General features: G+C 35.7%; 2 protein-coding genes across 3 annotated transcripts in view; one reads left to right on the top strand and one right to left on the bottom strand.

Annotated features, from left to right (window-relative positions):
• Nucleotides 1-19,903, top strand: part of LOC139933934 (major facilitator superfamily domain-containing protein 3-like) — a 63,825-nt gene that overhangs the window by 10,671 nt on the left and 33,251 nt on the right. The gene's annotated exons all lie outside the window — the stretch shown is intronic.
• Nucleotides 13,731-19,903, bottom strand: part of LOC139933933 (histidine ammonia-lyase-like) — a 29,092-nt gene continuing 22,919 nt past the window's right edge. Inside the window, exons 17-20 of the mRNA XM_071928172.1 lie at nucleotides 18,457-18,591; nucleotides 17,712-17,820; nucleotides 16,140-16,209; nucleotides 13,731-15,100 (exon numbers count right to left, since the gene is read on the bottom strand). Coding sequence (XP_071784273.1) covers nucleotides 14,960-15,100; nucleotides 16,140-16,209; nucleotides 17,712-17,820; nucleotides 18,457-18,591 — 455 coding nt within the window. The 3' untranslated portion in view covers nucleotides 13,731-14,959. The remainder of the gene's footprint in view (nucleotides 15,101-16,139; nucleotides 16,210-17,711; nucleotides 17,821-18,456; nucleotides 18,592-19,903) is intronic.

Below are 19,903 nucleotides of genomic sequence, written 5' to 3'. Positions count from 1 at the left end.
AATATTGATATATTTAATTAAATTTAGTGTTAAAATTGCAGGTATTTATAGATTAAATAAATTGCAGTGTCAAGCTGTGGTGGAAAATCACATATGTTGTTAACCTCTTTTTGCATTTTTTTGTGTAAATAAGGGAATCAATGTGTGGTGAAGAGGTTTTCAACTAGTGGTTTAATCCCAAAGAGGCCTGGTTCTTAATAATTTTACCGAGACAAAGTTGAGGTAAATTATCAAGAACCAGGCCTCAGCGGGTTTAAACCACTATTTGAAAACCGATTCAACAAACTTTGATTCCTATTCATAAATACCTTTTTGGTCAAAAAGTAAAATAAATGCAAAAATTATAATTGTTCAATGATTTCATTCAACACAACACCCCTCCAGCTATGAAATGGTAAGGCCTGCGGGTAAACAACTCTTTGTAAGGGGATGCTGTGCACGTCGCCCGTATCGCGTGATCTAGCCGTTGCTCTCGACCAATAGGAATGAAAAAACTGTCTTATAAGCACAGGTGCAAGCTCGCGTGTCACGCCCATGTTTCAACACTTTTTACTGGTCATAAACAAAGGTTTATACACACCCACATGACGCGCTCTCCACCAATAGGAATAGCGAAACTGTTTGAGGTATTCATTTATGATTGATTGTATTGAATGATTGATCTATCATTATTGTTTTGGGTTATAATTACCTTCAGCTCCCAGAGCGGTTATTAGCTGAGTCCCATTGATCAGGGCAATACCCTTTGGTTAAAAAAGACATCCACAACAGAAAATGTTTCAAATAATGTTTTAAACTAGAAACCAAATCCAAACATTTCAACATGGAAAAACCCCAAGAATGCAGTATACAAAATTGCTTAAAAAGTGAGATAATGGAATAAGCTGTTGCAAACTGCTTAAAGGCAGTGGACACTATTGGTAATTACTCAAAATAATTATTAGCATAAACCTTACTTGGTGACGAATAATGGGGAGAGGTTGATGGTATAAAACATTGTGAGAAACGGCTCACTTGAAGTGACATAGTTTTCGAGAAAGAAGTAATTTTCCAAGAATTTGATTGCGAGACCTAATATTAAGAATTTGAGGTCTCGAAATCAACCATCTAAACACACACAACTTCGTGTGACAAGGGTTTTTTCTTCTTTCATTATTATCTCGCAACTTCGACAACCAATTGAGCTCAAATTTTCACAAGGTTTGTTATTTTATGCATATGTTTAGATACACCAAGTGAGAACAATGGTCTTTGACAATTACCAATAGTGTCCAGTTTCTTTAACAACCAAAAGACCTTTGGTAAATGCAACAAATAGTTATGGCCTGATGTTTTAAGCCTAGCAGAGTCTGTCTTGAAGGCTAAATGACAACACAACACAACGTACATATCAACAGGTATACTGGTGTAACAAAAGCAGTCAAGTGGAAACAAATTAAAGAAATGAGAGCACACAGACAAAACAAGGGATAAACAGTGAACACTGTAGCTACAAATAAGGGTAAAAAAACCCAGAACACAATGGAGGTGGTGGTGGCAAGCAGGTTTTTTTCTCTCTTCATATTATAGGGAGAAAGAGCTGGTCACACGCCAACCCTCTGATAGTTTAAAAACAAGTGTGAACAACTATTAACATCACGAATCTTATCAAAATAAACTTACCTCCTTTGGACCAAGTAAAATGGGATCTATTCCATGCATCTTCAAAACCTTTAAAACAAGAAAGTAGGAAATATTGTGTCTGAATATTCGTCAGCAACACAAAACATAGTCAAAACCAGTGAAACTACTGTTTGCGACTACAGTTTGTTTGTTTAGTATTTGCAGGTTTAATACCTTTACAATTTTCTCCTTTAATTTATATACTTCTTTCGTTTCTTAAATGTAAACTTGTTAATTTCAGTCTGACCGTCGAGTAATTTTGAGAAAATCAATAAACCCTAAAAATGTATTGAAATATAACTAATAAAATGAATTTGTATTACCTTTTCGGCCTCACTCCATCCTGTTCTTGGACTCCACATCTTCCCTTCACCCATCATACCTAGAGCCAGATGGCTCAGGGGTGCAAGATCACCGCTGGCCCCCACAGTGCCTTTTTCAGGAACCCACGGCAAGCAGGATGCTAGGGAAGTAAGAATAGGGTACCGGTAATGCTAAACAAAACAAATACCGAGTGTCAAAGCTAAGTGGGCATGACAGTTCTCCAGCAAAAAGAACAATTTCTCAAGGAGCTAAAAAAAAGTCCATAAAATAATACTGTGGGTGGGCCTAATTGGATCAGAAATGTTCATAATCTTGGTGCAAGACGTTGTTATTCAACATCACTCAACTATTGCGTTACCTGCTCCACTTCTCCTCCTGCAGTGCGAGAGGAGAAGCGCGAATGTCAAACGTTGAAAACCTTCCAGATCCACCCCCATCACACCACAATCCAAAACAAACTATTTGCAGTTAAGTGTTGAAATAAAAAATTATTAAATAAAAGGATTACCATTAAATGCTTCTAGCATCCTCTTGAGGTTTTTGGGATTCAAACCACTGTGTCCCTTAGCAATTACATTGATCCTCAGTGCCAACAAACGACGTGTTCGATCTGGAGACAGAGGGGGCCCAACTCCAGCCGCATGGGAGCGAATCAAATTCTCTTGCAGTTCACTACAGAAACAAAAACATCCAAGCAAAAAAAACCATCAGGAATATTTTTGACATAAATGATAAAATACATTCTGGTGCCTTTCTCAACCTGTATGAGACAACTTAAAGTCCCCTAAGAAAAAGAATAAACTATAAATAATAGTACATTTGCAGAACATCCATGTATTCTTTTGAGGGACTGTTGGCTCTGACACGAGTCGGTTTGGTCTCGACGTTTTGAACAGTATACTCGGGAGAAAAGGAAAGAAAACTCTTCGAACAATTGATGTGAAAATAAAAGATAAGATGATGAGCTATAAATAAAACATGTACAAGCTCATTAAAGGTTAAAAGTTTAAATAAAAAATTTAAGTAAAAATTCATTAAAAGTTAAAAGTTTAGGGCCTAAATAAAAAATTTAAGTAAAAATTAAAAAGGAATCTCAAAATAAGAATGTGAAAAGAATTGATGAAACCTGTTGAATAAAGCTGTTAGATGGCTCTTTCAAGATCCTAGATGATTCTTATCATTTCCCACCATGTACACAGGGGGAGAAGGGATAACAAATAACAAAGATTAACATTTTTAAATTAACATTCATAAATACCTAAGACAGTTTTGCTATTCCTATTGGTGGAGAGCGCGTCACGTGGGTGTTCATAAACCTTTGATAATGACTAGTAAAAAGTGTTTAACATGCGTGTTACACGTGAGCTTGCACTTGTGCTTATAAGATTGTTTCTTCATTCCTATTGGTCGAGAGCAACAACTGGGACAGTTGTGCCACATCACGCGTTATGCGCGATGCGCACAGCAATCTCCTTAGAAGGAGTTGTTTACCCGAGGGCCAGATGTTTTTTGACCGAAAAGGTATTTATGAATGGAAATCAAAGTGTGTTGAATCGGTTTTCAACTAGTGGTTTAAACCCGCCGAGGCCTGGTTCTTGATAATTTACCTCGACTTCGTCTCGGTAAAATGATCAAGAACCAAACCCGCCGAGGCCTAGTTCTTGATAATTTACCTCGACTTCATCTCGGTAAAATTATCAAGAACCAGGCCCCACACATTGATTCCCTTGTTTTAAACTTTTGAGTTGTATGGGTTGGATCAAGGACTGCTACTCTAAATATAGATATAGATGTTCCACAAGGCAGGACAGTATGAAAACCAAGGAAACAAGGAGCCAAGGAATCAACTTTCTTCTCCAATTGTTTGGCTCCTTGATGGTGTCCCCATTGGTTTTGCACCATAGAGTTATATATAAGAACTAGAGGGTGTACTGGTGATGCTGCTTGCACAAACGCGACGGGACCGCAAGATGACAAGCGCGCCATTCTGTACGCGTGTTGGATATGAAATACACGTTTGAGGTTTTTTTTATTGAACGCTCAGGTGATACTGTTTGTTCAACTTACAAAATGGCCGCACAAACACACGCTGTGAGATGGCTGTTTTGTCAACTTAGAAAATGGCCGCCTGCGCGCACGCTGGGGCGTGTATATAGGCCAGTGTGCCCTCTAGTTATTATATATAACTCTATGTTTTGCACACAAAAGCAAAGCTCTGAGCTGATCAAACATTGATAAATCATCCTATCATTTGTTGTCCCTTCCTCTTATTGCTACGGTGTTTTGTTGTGGGTGCAGTTTTGTTTTCAATAGTCTGGTTTTGCTTGTGTTTTAATGTTTTCTTATGTGTGATTTTTAAATATTTCAGTGCAATCACCTTTTTATATTGTATAATCATATGTTTATCGTTGGCAGGGGTCTGGTTTTACACATCTTTTGATGACAGTTTTTATACTTTTGTTTTAACCTTGACAGCCCCTGTAAAACTTGTAACTATTGTGTATGTCTAAAGATTTAAAATAAATAATAAAATAAATCATTGAAAACTGAGAGTTCGTTTTGGTAATTCAAAGACAATGTGTAAGTTTCCTTAAAAAGTTGGTAAATAATTCCTGCAAGCCAAAAGTTCTCCAACACTTTTCATGTTTCATGATGCTGTGTATACCCTTTATAATACAGGAAATTATCTCACCTAAAGCTTCCTGCTGAGTCAATGAATTCTTATACTTTCTGTACAAGGAAATGTTCTACTAACAATTGAATCTGGAAATTCCAGAAAGATTTGGCGTTTTTTTTTTCTTCAGCATATTAAAATAAAATGATCGCGGTAAAAAAAGAGTTGAAAATTTTCTCTTTTGTAGGCCTACTAGTAATCTTTGAGAAAGACATTGTCCAAATCAATACAGTGTGTACTTTTTTTTCCATTTTTCAAGAAGACTTGCTCAACAGTTTTAAAAACTATTCTGTACATAAAAAAGTTCCTAACACTGATAAATTACATTCTGCACTTCCTCAACTTCACTTTCTCTTTCGTATTGTGCAATTACGGCAAACCCTCTTACTCTACAAAAGGCGATCTATGGACAACAGACACCTCACAACTTATGCTGCTAAATAAAACTTGCAAACTCCACGATCGCACTGCAACCCTCCAAACATGGTTTTTGATCAGACCATTTACGTGGCCAACACATCGGGGCAGAAAATCTACGTCAGAGCAACATATGAAAAATGGCAGCAGCTCAAGTTCTCCACAGAGGTACAACTTCTGTCCGGCAGTGTAGCCGGGGGAGCTTTCAATCTGGAGCGAGCTAGCTGTGATCTCACCGAGGGTTATACTGCGCTAGCACCGCACCAGACGCTCAAGATGATTGGCTCTTTCTTTTCTGCTGAAGTTGAGTCGATTACCAAGGATGATGTGGCCGCAGAGAAACGCATGAGCATTAGCAAGAACTTTAGAGTGCCCAATCACCACTCTATCATAGTGACATCACAATACACCTTGCAGGTTGTGAGAACCAAATGCCAATGGAAGAAACAGTGCAGAGAAACCTGCCCCAACATGTGTAAGTAAATTATTTCATCTATTTCATAAATTCATTTTGTTTTTTGTGTATCTTTTTAAATAAGTACCAAAGTAATGAAGAGTAAGTCAGACAATATTAAACTGATTTTGACCCACCTGACCTGTACATGTACACTAGAAAGTTTTTTTTATAGACTTTCCAGGCTATCACTGGTTTTTTGTGGGGCAAATTAAATAATAATAGAATTTCGAAAAATCAGATTAAACTGCGGCTACAGGATAATCTCAATATTTTAACTATTACCTTTTTTAGGCCAAACAGACATCGTAGATACTGATTTATAACCATTTTATGCTTAAAGTTTGCATTTGGTAATAAATCATTCAAGTAAAAAAATGCACCTCTCCGCGTGGCTTTTTCAGTCGAGAATCAAAAACGGCTTATCTACGCAATCACCCCTTGATGTCAGTGGCGATTTTCCCCAATTGGGTTTGTACACAGTTGTCCAGCTTTGGCCAATTGAGGTCGCTATTTTCCACATCAAATAGTGCCGATGACATCACGATTCCTTTCTAGAGCATGTTTGTTTGACCTCACATTTTTGAGAATTTTGGCATGGAGTGTTTCAGGAAAAAACATTTTTACCATGTTTTAACGTGAGGTACGAGACTCTTTATATGTTTTTTTCTGTTTCCTATGGACTGCATCTAAGCATTCTGTATCCGCTTCAAGTAAGAAGATCAACAAAGCAAGCTTAATTTTTATAAGGTTTTATCACTTAACAGGTTTTTCCCATAATTTACTTTTACAAATTTGTGTAGCTTTTAAATAATGTAAACACGTCAATTTAAATCTTGTTAACTTCTGTCAAGTAAATCTTTAGATTGATTGATAAACATAAATGAATTTAACAAATAAACTTAACTGACATAACACACCTGTGGCAGCCTTAAGCTCAATCTGTCATCAGAATCACAAGAAGAAAAAAAGTGGGGAAAAACCCCAAGATATCTAACTTGTGTTAATGTTTATTTTAAACATTGGGCTTTTGGACTGCTGTGAGATCACTGGTTGTTTTTAAAGGCAGTGGACACTATTGGTAATTACTCAAAATAATTATTACCAATCAAACCTTACATGGTTGCGGGTAATGGGGAGAGGTTGATAGTATAAAACAATGTGAGAAACAGCTCCCTCTAAAGTGACATAGTTTTTGAGAAAGAAGTAATTTTCCACGAATTTGATTTCGAGACCTCAGGTTAAAGGGACACACCGGCCGAATTGGGCTGTTTGGGCTACAAAATAGACTAAGATATGACTTCAACGGTCTTCCAGGAATGAAGAAGAACAGTCCTTAAAAAAAATCATCAAATTTAGCCGTTTTTGAGCATTTTAAGACAAAAACACAGGTCGCGTGATTGTTCTAACCAAAAAGTGGTACAAACAATCACGTGACCTTCCGGGCTAGTTTTACTTTCAGCCGTCTAAAAGTAACTTACTTAACCATCTTTTTTTTTACAAAATTATTTACGAATAATTGACGAAAAAGATCATGTATTCAAACTATCGCTACAAAATGTAAATAATGGTGAAAACTCTAACGTAAGATTCATATTCAAAGAGTCCGTGTAACGGAAGCTTGTTATATGGCCGTTTTTTGTTTTTTTTTCATTTTTCGCTAAATACGTGACATTTTGATGATTTTTTTTTTAAAGCAACCATCTATAAAAACATTATTTATGATTCTACACCCCTAAATTGCGTAAACGGTGAGCCGGTGTGTCCCTTTAAGAATTTGAGGTCTCGAAATCAAGCATTTGAAAGCACACAACTTCGTGTGACAAGGGTGTTTTTTCTGTCATTATTATCTTGCAACTTTGACGACCAATTGAGCTCAAATTTTCACAGGTTTGTTATTTTATGCATATGTTGAGATACACAAAGTGAGAAGACTGGTCTTTGACAATTACCAAAGGTGTCCAGTGTTTTTAACCAAGTTCTAAAAAACTGCAGCCAAATTCTTTAAAAAGTCTTCCACCATGACAATCTTTATACCTCATAAGCAAATCTGTACCTTAAGTAATGTTTGAAGCTTTGCGTGGTGTGAATAAAAAGAAATAAACTATAAATACTAACTTGCTGGTACAACAATAAATAATTAATAGTAAACTTGCTAGTACAACCATGTATTGAACCTTATTTGAGGGAGTGTTGGCTCATGAATAAAAGTCTGTTTGGTCTCAATATTTAAATAAGTCAGGAGGAACAAAAAAAAAGAGAAAATAAAAATCTTACTATTGTTTATGCAAACACAACAATAATATAATAGATGTTAAATTTGCATCGGGGATAACGAATATTATTACTTTTTTCTTTTTTCACCCATATACACCGATGTGTGTCACTGTATACTCAGTACTTTCCCGACACTGCTCTAGAATTTCAAAGGTCATGGGTTCGAATCCCACCCGAGTAAAATGCCTGTGAATTTTTTCACAGGACTCAGGAAAGTACTGAGTATACAGTGCTACACACATCAGTGTATATGGGTAAACCAAAATTTAATACAATAATAAACGGATTTATGCTTCTTTGATCTATTCCAGTTCAGAAACCCAAGAGAAGAAGGTCAGTGTGGCTGCAACTCATCACAGGGCAGAAGAAAACAGAGAGTAGTGAAACTTGCCGAGTATGTGAACAAGGAGAAGGAGGAGGTGACAACCAGTCAACCAGTCAGCATTAAACCATGACAACTACAGCGACAACCAAATTCAGAAACAGTAAAGACAAGTCTTGAATAAAAACAATGCTACGCCGTGAGCGATGAAAATAACAAACTCTTAGCCCTGATATTGGTACATGATGTTACAGGCACTGGACACATTTTGGTAATTGTCAAAGACCAGTGCTCTCACTTGGTGCATCCCAACTTTAGCATCAACTAACAAATCTGTGAACATTTTGACTCAATTGATCATCAAAGTTGCAAGAGAATAATGAAGAACAACACCTTTGTTGCACAAATTTGTGTGCTGAGGGATGCCTAAAAAAGACTTCAAACCTGAAATCGTTTGTTATCTTTCTCACAAACTATGTTACTTCAGAGGGAGCTGTTTTTCACAATGTTTTATACCATCAACAGCTCTCCACCTCTCTACTAAGTACGTTTTTAATGCCACCAAATATTTGAGTAATTACCAATAGTGTCTTCATGATCCCTTATTGAAATTTTTTCAAGCTATTTAGTAATAATTTCACTGATTCTCTGATGAAAAAAAGGAGAAAAAGCTCTGATTGGTAGGAAAACAATTTTGTAGAAATATTCTCCATAAAAAACATGGAAACTTGATGCAAAAATGCTTCAAAGGGGAGGAATATAACTTGTTTACGCAGAAATAAATGTACACCAGTATGTACATTTCATAAAATTGTATAATTTATAAATTATAATTCATTTATAAAGTAAATTTGATTCATAATGTGTGACAAATTATATATCTTGCTCACTCTTTGTGTTAGGCAAATTTATCGTGTATAAATGTGTGAATTGCTTTCCCTAGGTTAAATAAAAATAATGTCATTGCCCAAAATAAAAACTAACCGTGTGGATTGACAACACATTATGTCATCATAATGAACTTACTACAAAATAATAATTTTAAAAAGGTGAAGAAAAAAACCCTTATTTCTATAATTGTTTCAAAAAACCTTGGACGTTTCCCACACAAATTTATTTTCATGTGAACATCAACATCAGTATAACTAGAACAAAACACATTTTGATATTATTGAATTGTTCAACATCTATTTAAAGAGATTGAATATGTAAACACCTGCCATGCATGCACAGGTTGAATTGAGTATGAAACTCTCATGGAATTGTCATACACAGTGTGCACATTGGACTGAAAATAATAGGTTACTGATTAAAGAGAAGGTTAATATAAATCAATTTGTTCTGGGTTTTAAAGAAAACAAAACTGAGGGGTGGAGGAGGGACAGCTTTTCACTCTATATGAATGCCAGATAAAAAGTTGAAACTTTTTTTTTTTTCTTTTTAATTAAAAGGCAACAGCAATGTAATTATCAATGATTTGTCTCTGTAAAACTCGTGTGTGAATTCTATCAAAATGTATTTTTTTTCTACTTCAGTTTCATTCAATGATTTTGTAAGATTGTTGTTTTACTACACTTACTATTGATAGTTTTAAATAGCAAGCAATAAACAAGGGAAAGTAGGGTGGGTAAGTTTTAGAGAATTTGGGGGTGAACAAAAGAACATAGCAGGCAGGATTTGAACATGCGACCTTTGCTTATAATCTTTTTCAATTGAGCTATCATGGCCTAATGTTGGGTATCTCAATTCCGAAAAAAATCGCGGCTGGGCATAAACATCTTTCGTCAGAATGACAGCACATGGAGTTTTGATTTGTGAATACAAATTACACTTTAATTCTGACAGATGTGGCTGTTTAATTGCATTTTTTACACATTACTTGTAATCAAATAGTCAATAGTTAATTGATTATATTGTACTTTCTCCATGACCAGACAGGTCAAAGGTGCATTTCTTTATCTTTAAAATTCAATACAAAATTGTAATACAAGAAAAATAAAGCAACACAATTGCATAAATATCTAAAAAGACAGAAACATACATCTAAAAAAAGAAAAAAAGTATTGTTTACATAACTGGTACACAAATGTACATAGATAAATAATAGTATACAAAACTAAAACGGAAAAGATGAAAAAAGCACACATTCCACATCACCAAAAGCTATTTATAAAATTGAATGTCAGATGGGATTTTTTTCTCCATCAAATAGTAAGATGCAGCTGGATAAAAATCCTGATCTCCCAATGTTAGGCAACATCTTGCAGTTTGGGAATTCCAACATAGTTAACCTAACTAAGAGAGGTTTGCGGTAACACCCTTTTGAGTAACTGTGTCACAAGGCTGTTAAACGAACACGTTGCCTTGGATGGGTCGAGTTGGTCTTTGAAAAGCGTTTGTTATAATATGCATATGGGTAGAAAGATGTTGTAAAAGTAGAATACTTATGGGAGTCAAATTTTTGACTCCCATAAATGGCCGACCGTGTTTGTTCGCACAGTAAAAGGAAAACCACGCAATTTTGAGGCAAACTTGTGTGGATCATTGTATTCTACTTTTAAATTATCTTTCTACCCATATGCATTTCACAACAAACGGTTGCAAACGCTTTTTTATAGACCAACTCGTCCGATCCAAGGCAACGTGTTCCTTTAAGACATTGACTTTTGACCAACATTTATTCACTAGAGTAAATGGGAGCAAGGTCATGGAGACATTAACAAAAACATGTGTAAAACAAATCAATCTTAAACTTACAGGGTTTTGATATACACTCAGAAAACAAATGGTAAAAAGATGTTATGTAAAAAAAGTTGTGTAAGAAACTACCTAAATTAAGTAAAACACGGCCATAAATATGTACTGATTTGTAGTGTAAAAAAATCTATACATGTTTTGAGAGTAAGTATTGCAGTTAACCAAAGTTATGTAAGATTTACCGAAGTAAAGAGAAACTTTACATGGCATTGGTAGGTCTTACTAGGAACTGTGAAAAGAATCCGGTGTTTACATGCAAGTTATGTTTTTTGTTTTTCCCCTCGTGTGCGCACGCGCGTCTGCGTGACAAGTTGCTAACGTCTCAGTCCATGCAGTCATGTCGTTCGTGCTCGTCGAGCAAAAGTAACAAGAATGGAGATTTTTGCTCCTAGGTGGACGTATTAAAAGGTGAGTTTCTCAAAAGTTGTTACGATCTACAGTCATATCTACTGATGTGTGTCGTATTATTATTTGTTAGTTTTTACAACCATTCTGACCTACATGTTTGCCATGAACTTGAAGATGTATACAGCGCTATAGTGCTGATATAGCAAGACAACATGTTGCAACACGTTACAAAACATGCTCACTTTATAGCGCTGCAGACATCTTCAAGTTTATGGCAAAAATGTAGGCCGAACTGGCTGTAAAAACTAACAAATAATAATACGACACACATCAGTCTGTGTATATGACTGCAGATCGCAATTGTTTTTGAGAAACTCACCTTTCATTACGTCCATCAAGGAGCAAAATCCCCATGCTTGTAACTTTTGCTCGACGAGCACGAACAGGCAGTAAGGCCTTACTCAAACGTTCAGACGGGACAAGGGTACAACGGTAAAAATATGTAATTGTGTACGACTACACACAATCCAAGTAAACATTTTACCTAAACAAACAGTAAAATAATAATAATTACACAGCTATAAGGTAAATTAAAGTTTTAACCCATACAAAGGTTAACGCGGAATAGTTTTACATGTCATAAAAGTGTAAGGTTTACACAATCAATGTGTAATATTTTACATATCTAGCGCTTACTTAAAATTTAGGTAAATATGTTTACTCCTAAACGAAGTAAGTTTGTAAGTATTTGTTGTGTAAGTTTTACCCTGCAACGAACTGGTAAAAGTTTACCTAACTGTTAGCAGGTTCACCCCCTGCCTCTAAAACATGGTTTTTTTTACACAACTTGTGTAAATATTTTTCTGAGTGTACATTTGGTAGATCAAGTTTTTGGCCCTGTGAATAAGACGAACGTAATATAATTTACCTGTAGAAGTTTCAGCCTCATTAGTCAAGTTTTTGAAGAAAACAAAACTTGAAAATCACAGAGAGTTTTTTTCAGGAGAGTCAAGTAAATATGTTGTACATGCTAAAATAGTTTTCGTCTGCTGAGACGAACATTATTTTTGTGAAACAACAGCACCTCTGCAAGTTATGTTTTAAACAGGAAGCTAGTGCTAACCCTTTGATTACCCTAGCGACCACCAAAACGTATCAAATTGGACTTTTATAAACAGACACAACTTAAAAACAACAACCCCCCAAATGTACCACCCTCATTTGATTGTTTAGAGCGAGTGATGAGCTTTCATTTGGTGCGAGGTTCAACAAGGGTGCTATTGAACATTTTGAGAAAAACACGGTTGAAAATGTTTTGCTTTTTCAAAAAATTACCTGTGCACCAAAGGGTAAGAAAAGCAGAGAAAGTTTTTACTCACTTCAGTTTTTCTGGCGGAATGACCACACGAGCAAACTTGCCAAAGCCTGTTGTTACACCATAAACCACTGTAAATGAGAAGAGAAAAAGATTTACTCTGACTCTATTACTTCCCTTCCCTTTCTTGTGCGTTTTGGTGACCCCACACAAGCCCAACCGAATTAACACGTCGATTACTGGTTGGTCTGAACAGCATTGTCACAAAACGCTCAACCGATGACCAAAGTTTCTGGTTGGGGTCGCCAAAACGCACTCCAGTGTTCTTGATGCGTTGAAACAAGACATTCAAAATTTTGGCCCAGGTAATTTTTTACAATATATTTTCTCACCTTTGTTCTCTTTCACAATATTATCCAGAAGTTCTCTAGCTGCTGTCACTTTCTCCCATGCTTTGTCTGTCAACTAAACAACAAATAACTCTAGTCATAAAAAACTACTTTTGAGTTGTCAACCACTTCACCTGATTATACTTCCACCATACAAAGTTTCAAATCATACTTAACAGATATAGTTTGGGACTTAGAAAATAGATAGAGAAAGGTTATTCTTTCTCACAGTTCTGAGGCTTAAAGTTCTTCCAAAACCAAACAATATGGATTTGATTTATACAAACGCGATGCTGTGGTCAAGATCAACAAAAGCAGAGACATAATGTTTCTTTAGCCGTGTTCGCATTGGACATAAAATGGTTAACTTACCGCCGCAAATTGCTAACTAACCGCTATTAAGTCCAAGTGTGAAAAGTTGGTAACTTACCGCCGCCAAGGCGCTGTTAACTTAACAGGTCGATTAACGTGCCGGCGCTCTACCAACTGAGCTATCTAGCCCTATATTGGCGGTGTCCCTATTTTGTCAATATCTTTGTTCGGGGGGTGCCAAACTTGGATTTGTAGTGGATTTTACAGTTAATGGTGGAGTTTTACAGTTAATATAATAATTCTAAATTAAACATTTTAACAGCAAAAGCTTAAACAACAATTCACTGAAATGTTGCGCACAAAAAAAAAAAAATTGTTTTTCTCTCTCTCAAATAAGTTCTTGAGATTGCCCTTCCAGCACAATTTTCTTATTTGGTCAACTAGTGTAACAATAAGAAAACATTATTATGCAATATCAGTTTATTCATTTTGACGTTTGAAGTAGCTTTATTTCCATGGTTTACCACTTCCATGAATAAAAAGGTATAACAAAACTAAGAAAGTAAACAAGCGGCACAAAGAATTGTTCTCTTAAAATATCATGTGTTTCAAAAACACTTAAAAATAAAAATCCTGGAAAACCGTGAAGAAACCTTTGAGGCAGTAATATACGCTTTAAAAAATATCGGAGAAATATAAACAAACAAATTGTAATAAAAAATATAGAGGATTACAGATTACAAAAAAATAAAAACTACTCTTTACAACTAAGTATTGCAAGACTATGGCATTGTTGAAAGTTACAACAAACAATGCACTTATTCATTTTGGTTTTACCCTTACACCGATGTGTGCTAGCACTGTATACTCAATACTTTCCCGAGTTCTACTAAAAAACAACACAGGCATATTACTCGGGTGGGATTCAAACCCACGACCCTTGCAATTCTAGAGCAGTGTCTTACCAACTAGACCACCGAGACTGCTTGGTAGCTAGAGGCAGTTCCAATCCTTTATTTTAGCAGAGGGTACCGCATTTATGAATCAATGCACTTATTTCAGATCATTTAACACCAGAACAAAACGGAGTGTCCTTGTTTGTTAAAAATGATCAGTGTTAAGACAAATAACACTATTTCAGTAAAAAAAAAAAAAAAATGAAAACAAAAATAACAATGCAAAAGTTTCAGGCAATCCCACCTTACTGTTTTCTAAATTGTTTGTTTCGGATGCTCTGCTGTTGTGTGTCGCGGCTGAGTGGTATAAAGAGCACCAGACTCAAGCTCTAGTATTTCTGATCGGCAGAGTGTGGGTTTGAGTCCCTGTGGCACTTGTGTCCTTAAGCAAGATACTTTACCATTGTTGCTTTGTCTTTCAAATGGGAAATTAAAGACAGTGGACACTATTGGTAATTACTCAAAATAATTATCGGCATAAAACCTCATTTGGTAACAAGTAATGGGGAGAGGTTGATAGTATAAAACAATGTGAGAAACGGCTCCCTCTGAAGTAACGTAGTTTCCGAGAAAGAAGTAATTTTTCACGAATTTGATTTTGAGACCTCAAGTTTAGAATTTGAGGTCTTGTCATCAAGCATCTGAAAGCACACACCTTTGTGTGATAAGGGTGTTTTTTTCTTTCATTATTATCTCGCAACTTTGACGATCAATTGAACTCAAACTTTCACAGGTTCACTCTGGTTTGCGCCTTAGTACTCTCGTTTGCGCTTGGGCTTGCGGGGTGTAGAGGTCCCTGATCCCAAGACGCTAGCTGTTGGCGACTGGACGCTGACGTCTTTCAGATGCTCAGTATGATAGTGATCCATGTAAGGCTTCACCGCATTCCATATCTAGAAATTCAATTCAATATGATGTTTATTCCATTCTCCATTGGAGAATAGTTCAAATTGAGAATTTAGAAAGGTAACAAAATCAGAAGTGCGTATGAGTATACAAAATGTATGTATCGTTTAAGCAAAGAATAAATAAACAATTAGGAAATAACTATGTACAAGAGAAGAGCGAGAGCATGAGGCTGTTTGAGTAAGCCGAGGCTCGTAGAAAACAGCCTTTATACAGACAAACAAACAAACAAACAAACAAACAAACAAACAAACAAACAAACAAACAAACAAACAAACAAACAAACAAACAAACAAACAAACAGCGAATCACAAAACAATTAATACAAGACACACGAGACGAACAACGACATTACAAAAAATGCTGACGACAAAATACAAAGAATTAAATTACCAGGCTAACTGAAGACGACAAATACACAAAATAAATGATGCACTAATCAAGTAGGGTGTCTTGGGGGAGAGGGGTTGCAATTGTTACTTGGAGGAAATTATCATAGATTTTATCTAGTTGCCAGTTCAGTATTGGAGTCAATAAACACAGGAGCAGAGAGTGGATGGTGTTTAGGATATGGATGAGGATCTTTTTATAAGCAACCATAATTGATTGGTTATAAACTACAGAAAATTAAGTATTGTTTGAAGCTTTGCGTGGTGTGGAGAAAAAACTATAAATAAATAGTAAACTTGCGGGTACAACCATGTGTAAATCTCATTTGTGGAAGTGTCGGCTCTGAGAAGCGCCGGTTTTCAGAGCCGGTTTTCAGAGCCAACACTCCCACAAAAGCGATTTACACATGGTTGTACCTGCAAGTTTACTACTTATTTATAGTTTCTTCATACAAAAAAAATACAAAAATACATCACATAAACTAAAAAACCCAATAATTAACTTATTCGACAAACTAAAATAAAACGTTAACATTAAAAAAGGCCAGTGATATTACAAGATAAAATAGATCCAGTTACTAACAAATACCAGAGAAAAGGTAGGGTTGCTTTTTCAAAGAGGAATTTTTTTTTATACCTTTTGGTCTTGCAGCAGCTTTGTTGCAATATCAATGTCAGGAGCCATGTAACGATCCTTATCCCAAGGCCTGGGGGAAAGAAACAAAAATGGATTCAAACCAATTTATATTTCATATTTTAATTATTTTATTTCCTGGGCAGATAAAATGATAAATGAACATTGGTAAAAAAAATTTAAACATGCAACATGAGCAATTAGAACGCAGAAAGTACCAGCTGGTGCCCAAAGGATTGCCTGAAAGAAACAAAGTTCCTGTCCAAAAAAACCCCATAAATTATTTGATTTTTTTTTTAAAATACCTATAAACGCTTACAAATACCCTTTATACACACACAAGATAAAATGATAAAACTGATTAAAATTAACCTTAAATTTATAAAACATAATAGACAAAAACCTTTAAAATAAAATGATTAGGAAGTTCATTGATCAAAACAAGTAAGTTACAACAATTGAAAAACCAATCACAAATAACTATTGACACCTTACTGCATTTAAAAATCAAGAGATATTAATGGAAGCTTAAAATGATTGTCACCTGTAGGTTCAAGAAGCTGGGCTCGATTTCACAAAGCAATTAAATTCATCGTATGTACATGTAAGACGAATCAACTACGATGGATTTACAGCTAAGATCAATCGTAGCTCTTTATGAAATCAGCCCCTGCATTGATATATTGGATTGAAAATGTCCTGTGTGATGCTGAATTGCGAAGGACTTGGCTACGTGCTTGAGCCACATCGACTTCTTCAAGTTTACACTCCGAACCATCAAGAAATCTTCAATCAAGTTATATGCTTCTTCTCATTGAACCCAAGTCTCAACACTCATGGGGAGACAGGTCTTTTTGCTCCAGCTGCGCCACGCATCTGGAACTCTCTACCACTTAATCTTAGATCTTGTCTTTGTACCACAACATTCAAATCTCTTCTCAAAACTTATCTTATGTCACAGATTTTCAAGGACTAATTTTGTTGTCTGTTTTTCTTTGTTTTGTTTTTGTTTTGTTTGTTGTTGGTTTTTACTGCGCCTTGAACACCCAGCAGGGTGGATATGTCCGCATTACAAGTCTTATTATTATTATTATTATTATTATTATTATTATTACTATTATCAGGCATGCAAGGGACGTGCCTTTGGCAGCCAGCCACATGGACCTATATAATGACCACGGAGCAGCCAGAGATCGAGGGAAGATGGGAAAACAGGGGAGCCTGTAAGAAAACCCTCTTAGCAAAGAAGAGAACCAACGCATAGGCCAGGAATCGAACCTGGGTACACGGTGGTGAGCAGTTAGTGCTTTACACACTATAGTGCTCATAGCATTGAGGCTAATGAATACAAAGACTTATAAAGCGCCGCCTGAAATAACAATAAGAGTAACAATTCTTTAAAATGATTAACACATTAATACACAAATGGATCAAAATAGTTGATTATCAAATAGCCCACACCTTGAAGTGGCTTTCAGACTTTATGTGTCTGAATAAAAAGAAAAAAAAGAAAAAATGCTGATTAACTACAAAGCAGTCACTGTATGCAAAAGAGAAAGAAAAAAACAAACTTACGCAACGACTTCTCGGACTAGTTTGTAGACTTCCTCTAGAGGAGCAGTCGTCTTTAACGGGCGAAGAAACTCAATCCCCTGGCATGCTGCCAACAACTCTATTGCTAGAACTAGAAATGAAAGCAAAAAATTTTTAAAGACTAAAAACCCAATACGAAACGAAAGACTTGCTGTTGTTAAATGTGATAATTAGTAATAAAATAAATTCTGGTTGTTAAGCCAAGGACTCACAGAAAAGCAAACTTTTATTTCTGGTATATTTATTATCAACACATTAAAATTAAAACAGGTGGCTAAAATGGCCAAAATCAAACTTAATCACTATAGCAAAGAACCTCATGGAGAGAAGACAATTAAATGAAGGAAGTTTCAGTTATATAGATGTGGGAGAAAAAAACCTAGAGACTTATTCCAGGAACCCAAAAAACTCCTTTCTTTAGGTAGAGAATGAAACCCCAAACCGCCCCTGGTGGGAGTCGAATCAGGCTCCTATAGGTGGGAAGGTAAGGGAAGATACCACTGCTCTAACCCAACCGCCCAAACTGGCCGGAATTGTTTTCCTCTAATGCCTGGTTCATTCTTCCTGCGAATGCGAAGCAAAATTTCTCTGCGACATTTCCCAGGAATTGAGCATGTTTCAACTGATGCAAATTATTCGTTGCGAATTTGTGACGTAAATTTTTTATTCACTTTCGCATTCGCAGAAAGTATGAACCAGGTTTAAAATGGACTGTCTTTATAGTCACCTTGCTCAACATGCTCCACAACTTGCAGACATTTCCTTGCCGAGAATCCACCCATGCTGACATGATCTTCCTGGTTAGCGCTGGTTGGAAGTGAATCCACTGAGGCTGGGTGGGTCAACACCTTATTCTCAGACACTGAGAGAAAGGTGTTAAAAATATTGGATTTAATTTGTTGTGAATTGTTTTTTTTATAGACTTGATTTAATTTAATCTAAATTAACTGATGACAAAATGTTGCTTAGAGACTAAGCCAAATTAGACCTAGAGACTAAGCCAAATTAGACAAGAAGCTATCCAACAATATTTTATAGATTTGATTTGATTTATTCTAATAAGAGTTTTAAGCCAAATTAGAAAATGAGCTAATCAACATGAAGAGTAGGCCTACTCTATGAAAGCTATTCAACAAAACTAAGACAAGAATAATAGTTTCAAAGTCTTATATAGCGCTAGTATCTACCAACAATGTACAAGGCACTTGCTATATAAATCTTTTAGAAAGATAGTTAATTGAAGTTAAGAATTCTGAGACCAATATGGAGCATCTTATAAGGAATGACAAGGTGGTAATATGCCTACTGTTTAACAGTAATACAAAAGTTGTTGCAAGAAAGACAAGAAGATAAACCAAAAAATACAGAAAAAAAGTAACAGGGAAATTTGGAAAGTAAGGAAATATAATACAAATAAGCAGCAGCAATTGTAATAAAGATGATACAAAAATAATTATAATCAAAGATGGGAATAGTACGAAAAGAACAGTGCAATAAAATAAAAATATATTTTGTAGTTTTATAATACATCTGACATAATTATATAATATATATGCAATTGACAGTTTCTCAGGCAAAAACAATGATACTTTTCAGGCTTTTTAATAAAAAAATTGCTGATTTTTCTGAGGGGAAAAATCTAAAATCAGAAATAATATCAAGTCTGGTTTCTTCAAACTCTCCTGATGATTTTGCCAAGCCCTTGTGTTTTCGCTGCCACGACACAGCAATAGCGGCGTGACCACAGGCAGCGCGCAGCACTTGCGTGCTTGGATCAGTCTATAGAACAATCTAGGCGGTGCTTAAATTATTAAAGGAACACGTTGCCTTGAATCGGTCGAGTTGGTCTTTGAAAAGCGTTTGTAACCGTTTTTTATAAAATGCATATGGGTAGAAAGATGTTGTAAAAGTAGAATACAATGATCCACACAAACATGTCTCGAAATTGCGTGGTTTTCCTTTTACCTCGTCGACTAACACGTCGGCCATTTATGGGGGTCAAAATTTTGACTCCCATAAATGGCCGACCGTGTTAGTTCTCACAGTAGAAGGAAAACCACGCAATTTCGAGGCAAACTTGTGTGGATCATTGTATTCTACTTTTAAAACATCTTTCCAACCATATGCATTATATACAAAACGGTTACAAACGCTTTTGTTTTGACCAACTCGTC

The sequence above is a fragment of the Asterias amurensis genome, chromosome 2, assembly GCF_032118995.1.
Source record: "Asterias amurensis chromosome 2, ASM3211899v1".
NCBI classification, from domain to species: domain Eukaryota; kingdom Metazoa; phylum Echinodermata; class Asteroidea; order Forcipulatida; family Asteriidae; genus Asterias; species Asterias amurensis.
This window is presented reverse-complemented; position numbering and strand designations above follow the sequence as displayed.